This window comes from Juglans regia, chromosome 13, assembly GCF_001411555.2.
Source record: "Juglans regia cultivar Chandler chromosome 13, Walnut 2.0, whole genome shotgun sequence".
NCBI lineage: Eukaryota > Viridiplantae > Streptophyta > Magnoliopsida > Fagales > Juglandaceae > Juglans > Juglans regia.
Window position 1 is genome coordinate 8,720,848 of NC_049913.1, and position 11,090 is coordinate 8,731,937.

General features: G+C 39.6%; 2 protein-coding genes and 1 pseudogene across 2 annotated transcripts; all 3 read left to right on the top strand.

Moving 5' to 3' along the window:
- Positions 1-493: 493 nt before the first annotated feature.
- LOC108984369 (5-methylthioadenosine/S-adenosylhomocysteine deaminase-like) lies at positions 494-5,792 on the top strand. Its single transcript, XM_035683939.1, has 10 exons — positions 494-764; positions 865-1,037; positions 1,122-1,280; positions 1,607-1,756; positions 2,196-2,339; positions 3,123-3,279; positions 3,708-3,880; positions 4,106-4,161; positions 4,936-5,038; positions 5,257-5,792. The coding sequence occupies exons 1-10, from the start codon at positions 557-559 to the stop codon at positions 5,344-5,346; spliced, it is 1,413 nt and encodes a 470-aa protein (XP_035539832.1). The 5' UTR covers positions 494-556; the 3' UTR covers positions 5,347-5,792.
- On the top strand, positions 5,697-6,652 carry LOC108984370 (annotated as a pseudogene).
- A 1,869-nt stretch (positions 6,653-8,521) lies between these two features.
- On the top strand, positions 8,522-10,195 carry LOC108984357 (nuclear autoantigenic sperm protein-like). Its single transcript, XM_018956286.2, has one exon. It carries the CDS (start codon positions 8,522-8,524, stop codon positions 10,193-10,195), a length of 1,674 nt encoding a protein of 557 aa, XP_018811831.2.
- The last annotated feature ends 895 nt before the right edge of the window (positions 10,196-11,090 follow it).

Sequence of the window (11,090 nt, forward strand, 5' to 3'; positions counted from 1 at the left end):
CAAAAACAATTTGATGGAGTCTTTTCTAGCCTTATCATATCTTCAACTAAATAAATATGAATTATTCTATTTTTAAGTTGATGTATAAGTACATCATTCATATTGTTTAAATTGTAATATATATTTAATTTATAAGATATAAATTTTATTTTTTATTTTTTAAATTAAATTAAATATGTTATTAAATACGTTATATACATCGTCTCGACAATAAATTTTACTTGACCCGCCAAAATGTGTTATTTACGCCGGCAGTCGTTAAATATCGAATATATATGGTAAGAATCCAGTAATAAAAAAATCGGAGACATTACTGATTACTCACTCAATCGTCCCAAAAAAGGAATGGCATTCACATTTCACAACGCTTTGCAAGGAGAAAAGACGAAAAGGTAAGACTGTACAAGACTAAAGGGCGAAACTTGTCATTGATTTAATGCCACCTGTTTTCTGTTTTTGGATATGTATATATACGACAAAGATCTTCCGCTGACTGATTGAAATTCTACAAACCCACGCCGAAACCGAGCGATACTGGTAGCTAGAGGCTAGAGCTATGGCGGAAACGGACACCAACTCGTCTATCATACTTCACAATGCCGTAATTGTCACCATGGATCCTCAAAGCCGAGTCTTTCGCAACGGTGGGATCTTCATCCAACACGATACAATCAAAGCCATAGGTCAATCTTCCGATATTCTTCGCGATTTCTCTTCTCTCGCTCACCAAATCATCGACCTCCACGCCCAAATCTTACTCCCAGGTACTTTTCTATGTCAAATTGATCTCTCTTTCTATAACCCATGTAGGCTAGCTTATTATATTGTGTTTATGTATTTGGGTGATTCTATATATGTAACTAGGATTCATCAACACGCACGTTCACACCTCTCAGCAACTAGCAAGAGGGATAGCGGACGACGTTCACTTGATGACATGGTTGCACGGCCGCATATGGCCGTACGAGTCCAACATGACCGAGGAAGATTCTTATATTTCCACTCTACTGTGCGGCATCGAACTCATTCACTCCGGTGTAAGCTCCCACAACATTCTTTGTTTCTTGTTTTAGGTGTTTCTAATGCCGTGGTTGTTGATGTTTGATGGTTTCTCGAATCAGGTAACGTGCTTTGCTGAAGCCGGGGGGCAGCACGTATCTGGAATGGCGAAGGCGGTGGAGTTATTGGGCTTGCGTGCGTGTTTGGTCCAATCAACCATGGATTCCGGTGAGGGTTTGCCGGCATTGTGGGCGAACAGAACCACTGATGATTGTATTCAGGTCGAGTACCATATAGTTTTCTTCTTTGTATCTTTCTACTCATTTTTTAAAATTTTGATTTCTATGTGGATTTCATGCATGATAGAATCTCATTTCTAGAAGTTGCATCAAAAGTGGAAGATTGATGTAGAATTGTTAGGCGTAAAAATACTGCTTTTAAGTTTTTAGGTTGAATTGAAGACCCATATGTTAAATCAATGCGAGTTTATATCCTAAACAAAATTTGCCTATGATTAATTTTTGTTTTCTTTCTATTATCAAATATGCTATTATACATTCTGTTTGTTGTTTTGGTCCTCAATTTGGTTTACTTGTTTTAAGGGCAGTCTCAAAAGGAGCTCTACAAGAAGCATCATAATACAGCAGATGGACGAATCAGAGTGTGGTTTGGAATTAGACAAATCATGAATTCAACTGATCGTTTGCTACTTGAAACAAGAGACGCCACGAGAGAACTGAAAACTGGAATCCATATGGTACTGAACGTTGTGGCGTGTGTGTGTTTGTGCAGCTAGCTTCTTTTTCAAGATATGAGGACATCTATATGAGCTTCAATAATCTATCTTGATAAGTTTGGATGATGCATGCGGCAGCCTTCTTGTCAAAGTAGAAATATGCTACCTAGGCATCCCTGTTATGCATGACATTTGAATTTTCTGCCACATTATGGGCTAACACTCGCATGGTGCAAATAATACAAAAACTACATTTCTATTCGATCCTTCTAGTAGATTTTACTAAATAGTAAAATGGATGTAAATAAGTTTCAGTTGACTCCTTATGAAAGGTTAAAAAAATAAATAAATAAATTTCAATTGGCTTTGTCATCTCAAGAACTTCAACTGTTCTTCGATTTCAAACACTAAATTTACGCAGGAAGTCAACTTGATCAGGCTGACCTTTTCTGGTGTTTAGCATGTTGCAGAGATACCCTATGAGAATCAACTTGTGATGGATACTCAAAAGGTTGATCATGGGACGGTTACGTACTTGGAGAAGATTGGGTTTCTCCAAAACAATTTGCTTTCAGCTCATACAGTTTGGGTCAACAGTACTGAGGTAATTTGTATTTCCTCTTATTACTTTCTGAACTCTAAGGAAATTAAATAACTATTCTTTCTTTACCATCTTGTTCATGGATAACAAGAGTAAGGATGATGTCTTATACTCTATATAAGATGGTGAGTAGAATAGCAACGAGGATTGGTAGTAGTGCCAGTGGAGTTTATTTTTCACTATTGACCAAGTTTAATTTGTTTTGGGAACCTTCTGGCTTGGGTTCTGTTAATTGAAAGTACAGGCATCGCTGCACATATATTTTGCTTTTTTCTTCTTTTGCACAGCTATTTTGCCCACCCAGGTTGTTCGAAATTATCTTTTGTGATCTTTCTGATTCTATGTTAACCATGGATGCCATGAAACTGCACATCGTATACTTAATTTTTGATTACAAGAAGCAGATAAGCTTTCAAGAAAGACGGATCTTTAACCATCAATATATTTATCATGTAGCTATGTTTAGCTTTAAAACTGTTGTGCTATGCTGTGTTTCCCTGCTCTTAGATGATTGATCCTTAGAACTCATACTAATAATGGTAGTATTATCTGAAGCTTCACATATCAATGCCAGTATGGCATTTAAGTGAAAAGTGTATTAAGTCAGGGCAGATGAAGTGTTGGGAGAAAATATTGTGCACCGGTGGCGTTGGTGAGTGGGATTCTGTACAGTAATTACTTCTGTTATGTATGCATCAATGACTGCCAGTGGTGTCCGTATTGCTGTCTCATGCTTGTTTTCATTTGATGTTGCTGGTTTGGTTTGATCTTCATGTCTTTGTTCAGATTGGTTTTCTTTCTAGCACTGGAGTCAAAGTATCTCATTGTCCTGCCTCTGCAATGCGCATGCTTGGATTTGCACCTATTAGGGAGATGCTTGATGCTGGCATTTGTGTCTCCTTGGGAACAGATGGCGCACCATCAAACAACAGAATGAGCATTGGTTTGTCCACATTCTGAATTTCCATCCTCTCATTCTCACAGTTTCGTCATGTTTGATAATACCCAATAAAATGTTGGCTTTTATCTTACTTATCAAAAAAAAAAAATGTTGGCTTTTATCTTACTTATCAAAAAAAAAAAAATGTTGGCTTTTATCTTAATTTGCTCTTTTTCTTTTACTTCTTTAATATCCCAGACACGTTTCATCACACATACACTGCAAGCAAAATAGATACTAGGTATGGCTATCCCCAATGTTCAAATTTAAGGAGACCAAATGAGAGGTAAAGGTAATGTCAGCTTCTCTAGGGTCTGCTGCATAACCTATAATTAACGAAGTAAAAGGTGTATCTATTTACTATAAGTAACTGAAAGATTCTCATTTTAAGATCGATGCCTCAAAATCACTCAATGGGTTCACTCTTGCAGTTGATGAGATGTACCTGGCTTCTCTTATTAACAAAGGACGGGAAGTTCATAGAATTGGAACCACCGATCCCACCGCTCTTCCTGCTGAAACAGTTCTCAGAATGGCGACAATAAATGGTGCAAAATCAGTACTCTGGGATAATGAAATAGGGTCACTTGAGGTTGGGAAAAAGGTTGGACTATTTGCTCAAATTAGTCACTCCTCTCTTTTTGCTTCATTCTCCTTTTAAGTTTTCCCCCTCTCTCTAAGTTTTATTATAGGTAGAAAGAGTTCCCTATGCTGGATCACCATGCAGCTAGACTTTGTTATATCATCCATCAGAACACAATTGCCCGATTGTTTTATTGATTCTCTCAATAATTGAGGCTGATTGATGTTTGTGTCTCTCATATGGTAGGCTGACTTGGTTGTCGTCAATCCTTCCCTTTGGCCCATGGTTCCTGTCCATGACTGGTATGCACTCTATTCTAGATGAAAAGATATGCAGTATTCTTGTTCGTAGATGATGACTTTATTCCATTACTTGAATGGTTGTTCATCCATCTTGAAAATGAATCTTCTTGCTCTTCTTGCTCCTCTTTCTGGAATTTCTATTTGTAGTGTGTTTTGTGACTAAATTGCATGGAAAAAATCATTGACAATCGGCTATACTTAACTTTTTAAAGTTATTTACTGGCCGGATTTAATGAGACATGCTCTAATGCCCCAATAGAAGGTCCAAACCACATGGTCTATACTCCAAAATGACTGGTAAATGATACAATTAGAGTCTCATTGGAATCTTATAAAGTGCAAAAACTTCTCCTTCACAAGCAATGTCGGATCTCATACACCACTTACTATTATCCTTATCATATAGGGTTTCACAATCTTCCTCCCTTAAATTTTCGACATCCTCTTCAGACCAATCCGTCGTTGGTGGCACAGCTCAAGTCCCACATTTTTTATTGGGATAGGCTCTAATACCATTTGTAACGTCCCAATGGAAGGTCCAAACCACATGGCCTATACTCCAAAATGATCAATAAATGATACAATTAGAACTTTATTGAAATCTTATAAAGGGCAATATCTCATTCCCAAGCAATGTGGGATCCCATACACCACCTATCCTTATCTTTATCATACGGGGTATCACACATGCATAAAACTGACAAGATAGGATATAGAAGTTGCAGTAATCCGATCCAAGATCAATTATTGAATGTTTATTTGACTATTATGCAGCATTTCCAGCCTTGTGTATTGCATGCGAACTGAAAACGTGGTCTCTGTAATGTGCAATGGCCATTGGATCATGAAGGATAAGAAGATTTTGCGTGTAAATGAGGTACTTTGTAGTCAATTTTCATTGGTATCAGTCAACTGTCAACAGTTAGGAAGATTCACAGTAGAAATTTAAAAAGCTGATGCATTTTTTGGGAATTCAAATCAGATAATCAAAATGCCATATTTTAACCAGATACCATAACTGTTTATCAACATGTATTTTCCTTGTTTTCAAGAGTTCCGCAGTTTACTTATGGATGCAAAATTTTATCTCCTTAGGAAGATGTTATTTTGGAGGCAGGGGGAGCTGCTAGCGATCTATTGAAGAGGGCAGGAATAATAATTCCCAGCAGAATGAAGATCCTTTGATTATTCAAACGGGCATGTGGTTGCTGTACTTGCTGAAAAGCATTTGGCTGAAAGCCTCAAACAGACGCCCCCCAGCCCACCCAATCGCCCACACGAACCAAAGAGAACGAACTTTCCGTCTCCTTCCTTGGGCCTATATATGATATATCCATCTGGGTTTTTCCTCTGGACTCCAGAATAATACTACATTTAAGCTTTGTATGATAGCATGTTGTGTTCTACATAAACTTGTTCCATTTGGTTTGGCATAAAAACTTGGCAAGTCATCCTCAGTATTTCCATCACTTTTTTGTGTAATTGACAGTTGTTAGCTAAGGGCATGCTATCTGCTTGTACATTTTCAATTCAATATTATCTTCATGGCTTTAAGACCTTTATGTAAAGGAAGATTCAAACCCATTGTATCCAACATGGAAGATATTCAATTAAATACTACTTGGGAAGATGTGTTTTGCCCGATATGCTTGGAGTTTCCACACGATGGTGTACTCCTTCAATGCTCATCTCATGAGAAAGGATGTCATCCTTTCGTGTGTGACGCAGACCATTTGCACTCAAATTGCTTGGACCGTTTCAAAAGTGCGTATGGTATGTCATCGGCTTCAACATCAAATGTAACTCCCACAGAAAACAGTGAGCCAGTGGTATCTGAAGGCAACTATAAACCAAGTTGTCCCTTGTGTAGAGAGAGGTTACTGGGTGGGTGGTTGTTGACGAGGCCAGTCTATATCCAGATGAGAAGAGACGTTATTGTTAGGAGGAACAATGTAAATTTATGGGGACGTATTTAGAACTGCAAAACCATGCTCGACGAGTCGACTGGAGCACCCTCATGCTCGTCCATCAAAGATTGATCCTACTCGGCAGCTAGATTGGGAGAATTTCCAGCAGTCCTCTGAGATCATAGATGTTTTGAGCACTATTCATTCCGAAGTCCCTCGTGGTGTGGTTTTGGGAGACTATGTACTTGAATATGGGGATGATGATACTGTAGATGAATTTGAGGACTTCCCTGGGGATGAGGGGAATTGGTGGACCTCTTGTATCCTTTATCAGGTGTTTGATAACTTCCGGAGTTCTAGAAACTGAAGAAGGTCAAGAGTTAGTGATAGAAGAAGTGGAAATCACCGTACAAGTTATGATAGTTCCATTTCTGATGGGGTTTCTGTAACGTCTGTAGAATATTCAATATTCTGAGTATAGGGTAGATGAGACTGATGATGATTTTGTGAGTACAAATGTCCCAAGGGATACCACCAATCTTCGCACTTCTCAAAGACGCTGTTCCCGCTTCTATGACAATTAGGTATTCCTTGGAAACCCCATTCATAGTTACCGAAAACCAAGGAGAAGACAACTTCTGATCAGACCATAAAACTCCATAGAAAATCCAAAGGCACAAAACACATGTAGCAAAAACCCCCACTCAATGCTATCTAAGGCCCAAAAACTCCTATTAGACTACCAATTTGATCAAATGGCATGTGAGGGAGGGTCGATCTTGGAGGGAAATAGTTGGTAGTTGGTATAATACTACTACTAAATCTTCTATTATGGGTAATCTTATTGGGATCATCCCTTCTATCATTACTTGGATATTATGGTGGAGAAGATGCAAAACTTGTATGGAAGGCAGCGGTGAGTCTGTTGAACATGTTTGAAGAAGTATTCATTATTAAATTACCAGAATAGGTGAGAAATTAAAGGCTGTAAAATAGTTGAAAAGAAGAGACGATGTGATCTTAAAAGAGCTAAATGTCCCTCCAAAAAAGGGTACAAAGAAGACACTACAGATGGTCAAATGGTTTCGACCATACCAGGGATGATACAAACTCAACACAGGTGGGAGCAATCGAGGCAACCCGGGGAAAGCTGGAGGTGGAGGAGTAATTCGAAATTCCTCAAGTAATTTGGTTAGAGCATTTTCGATTTCCTTGGATCAAGGAATAGTTTCTTTGCAGAATTCATGGCAGTTTATCATGGATTAAAATTGGCTAAAAGTATGGGTATTGTTTAGCTAGATATAAAACTAGATTCTAGTACTGTGATAAAATGGTTGAAAACATCAATTTGTGGCTTATGGTATGTAAAAGATTTTTGAAAAGAATGGAAGGATATGAGGAGAAGTATGAATGTAACTGCTCTGTTTTGTCTTAGGCATTTTGAGTTTATGCTTGGTTGTGCTTGGTTTTTTTTGCTTAGTTATTTATTTTTGCTTTGGTTTGTAACGTGTAACCTTGATTTTCCTCCGCCACACGTGAGATTTTAAATAAACCCCATAGGGCCGTCCTCCTTCATTTAAAAAAAAAAAAAAAACTTATTGCTTTTCTTTGACGGTGCTTGCTTAGATGTATAGTGAAAAACAGAGGAAGTAGAAAGCACTGTATGCTTGCTTCAGATCACCTCAATGTTAAAACATGCAAAAGCTCATCTGGATCTCGTCTTGTAACATTTGTGATGAGATGTGGTGATTATACATGAACTAACCTGACAATCCATCTGGTTTTGTTATGACTGCTTCGGTAAATAAATAAAAAAAAAAGGTTTGATAACTATCATCGTCTGAGACTTTAAAAGTTTAAAATACAACAAAAAAAGGTTTAATTTCTCAGCAGCTCTACCAGTTTTAAGACGATCACGCTCTTTCTCAGCAATTTTCTCTTCTGTTTTTTTGGTCTTCTCCCTTTGACATCTTCAAACTTTGAGCGAAGCTGTGTTGCATGTTTTCTTATGTACCGGTAGTGGTGGGAATACCATCAAAACTGGGCCGACTTTAGAACTTATTTGGGCTTTTGGCCTGTTAGAGTAACGTAACAAAAATAATAGGAAAATTTCAAGTCCAACGCTCCATGTCCGTCACACGCGGGAAACCCAGAACAATCGACAGCTTTCTAGAACTCGACGCGGACACCTCCCGTATGTATAAAGCTCCCCCCATTTTGAAATAAAGTAACATTCTGACCAGAAACTTCTCGAACTTTCATTTCCCTCCTAGAAGCACATCTCTAGCTTCCAATTCCCTTCTCGAACTTTCAATCCTCTCTTCATAAATATCTCCGTTTCCAGTTCTGAGCCACAGAAAGCAATTTCCAAAATCTCAAAAGCCAAAGTTACTACACTTCTTAGTTCTTACCAGGAGAATTTCAGTTCGGTTCTCTTATTTTGATCATCTGTGATGGATAGTCCCTTCTTCACAAACCATTGGAATTTCCCATCGAGAGCGAGAGGAGTCCCTGTGCAGCGGAAAGCGACTCCCTCTCGGAAGGTGGTGTCGATCCCAGTCCACTTCGTCGGGTCGGAGCGGAACATTTCCGACTCGGCGCTGAAGATTCAGAAGGTGTTCCGGGGGTTCCTTGTGAGGAAGAGCATGAGGGAGATCGCGGCGATAAGGAGGAAGGTCGACGAGATAGATAGGAAGATGTCAGAGAAGGCCACGAAGGAGTCAATTCGGAGTGATCCCAAGGAGAGGCTGAGGGTGAACGAGACGCTGATGAGTTTGCTCTTCAAGTTAGACTCGGTGAGAGGTGTGGATTCTGGGGTTAGGGACTGCAGGAAGGCAGTGATCAAGAGGGCGATTGCGTTGCAGGAGGTAGTGGACGCGATTGCGTCCGGCGAACAAAATGTAGGTCATGTCGGTGAAACTCTCCAGGCCGAAGGTGTGCATCCAAACCAAGAACCTTCGAGAATGGAAGGTGATGATTTGCGAGCGCAAGCTTCTGAAACTGAATCTTCCGCCTGTAATATGGTGGATAATTCCTGCAATTTATTGGCGGATCGTGAAACGTTGGAGGAGGTGGAGAATGAGGTTGAAGATTCGGTACCTAATTCGGTTGATTCTGAGAAAATCAACGACGCTGAGTCTATTCCTGATTCGAGGATGGCTACCCTAGAGCCGTATGGGACTCACAAGTTGCAAGCTCCGGAGAAGGCTTATGAGGAGTCAGAGAAGGTGGATTTGGGTGGAGTTGATGCAGCAGGTATGGAAATGGAGGTCAACGATGGAGAGATAGATTATGATATGGGACCTAATTCGGCTGAGTCTGAGAGAACACGCGTTGCTCGACCAACGCCTGATGTAGAGCCCGATGAGACTCTAAAATTGCGAGTTCTGGAGCAGACTTGCAAGAATTCGGAGGAGTCGGAGAACGTGGATTTGGGTGGCGTTGATGCATCAGGCACCGAAATGGAGGTGAAGGATGGAGAGATGGATGATGATTTGGCACCTAATTTGGTTGAGTCTGAGACAACGAACGTTTCTGAGTCAACGCCTATTGGAGAGCCCGATCAGACTCTAAAATTGCAAGCTTTGGAGCAGGTTTGTGAGAATTCGGAGAAGGTCGGCGGAGCCGATACAGCCGGTAACGAAATGGAGGCAAAGGGTGAAGAACTGATTGAGGATCATGAAGGAGCTCCTTCTGCTAATGAATGTATGGAAGAGAGCGTAGGGACGAGTCAAACTGCTTCTGGTTCTTCCACCGACCCTGAGAGTTTGGATGAAGTAGTTGAGGAAAACTCGTCGAAGCAAGAGGAGCAATTGAAGATTGATAATAAATACGGGAGCGTGAAAGAAGAATGTGACGGTCCTGGAGGGAGAGAGGAGAGCAAGAGGAGCAGTGAGCTGCTGGAAAGGATAATGGAGGACAACGAGAGAATGATGAGTTTGATGGCGGAGCTCTTCGTGAGGAACGAGATGCAGACAAGATTACTAAACTCGCTGTCGCAGCGGGTTGGACAGATGGAGAGGGCTTTCATTTGTGAAAAGTTGAGGAGAAAGAAGAAGAGGCTAGCTGCCGGGGATGTAGATGATGTGGAAAATTTGAAAGATACAAGGAACTGTGGGAAGAAATAGATCGAGGGTTTGGGAGAGCATTTTAGTAGAGTCCAGTTTTGGACTGTGTGGATGGTTGATGTCTGTGTGTGTTCCTTTTCCTTGTTGAGATTTTCAATATACAGAGATGTGTTTCTTTTTGGCAAGTCTCGTTGGAGTTAATTGTAACTTGAAATTCATAAGCATAACTTACTGTTTGTTTTTTTGTTGCAATATGCCGTGTTTACTCTATAATTTCTTAGGACGCAAGGTAAATAGCCTTGCTGCGATCGTAGGGGGACCAAGAGCAGCTTCGAAATGGTAAGTTGAGTGTTTGGAGTCATTTTTAGGGAGAATAAATGATGTTGCAGAAACATTGATGGAGGGGACAATGACGATGCAGTGATGAGAAAACGGCCAAAAGGAGTTTGTTTTAGGAGCTGTTCCTTCGTTTCTGTTTATTCATTTGTGGAGGAAATGCCTCCCTCAAGTCCCCCAATTCCAAAGATTGTGAAAAAAGGCCCATCGTGGAATATTGTTAGGTGCGGAAACGCTTAAAACCAAATGCCTTGTAAATTCGTCGAGGGAGCAAAAGGAGAAACCAAATGCCTTATAAATCTTTTGAATTGTAAAGAAAATAGCATGGCTATTCATCTTTTCAAAACGCCCAAATGGATATTCATCTTTAATTAATTGGATGTTTCTTACGTAGACTTCGGTCCGTTTGGAATTGCGATAAGAGTGCGTTAAAAATTTTTTAAATGATCTTAAAAGTTTTTTAATGAAAAAATTAAATTTTTTAGGTGTTATATATTAAATACTTTCTAGGGTTTGTTTAGAATTGCGGTGGGAGTCTTAAAAGTGTGTAAATAGTTTTAAAAGATTTTTAATGACAAAATTAGGTTATTTGGGTGTAATATATTAAAATATTTAGGTT

Coding starts and splice junctions, on each gene's coding strand:
- LOC108984369 (XM_035683939.1), top strand. CDS start 557: ATGGCGGAAACGGACACCAACTCGTCTATCATACTTCACAATGCCGTA. Junction 1,038..1,121: donor TCGAACTCATTCACTCCGGT/GTAAGCTCCCAC, acceptor TTCTCGAATCAG/GTAACGTGCTTTGCTGAAGC. Junction 3,881..4,105: donor CACTTGAGGTTGGGAAAAAG/GTTGGACTATTT, acceptor CTCATATGGTAG/GCTGACTTGGTTGTCGTCAA.
- LOC108984357 (XM_018956286.2), top strand. CDS start 8,522: ATGGATAGTCCCTTCTTCACAAACCATTGGAATTTCCCATCGAGAGCG.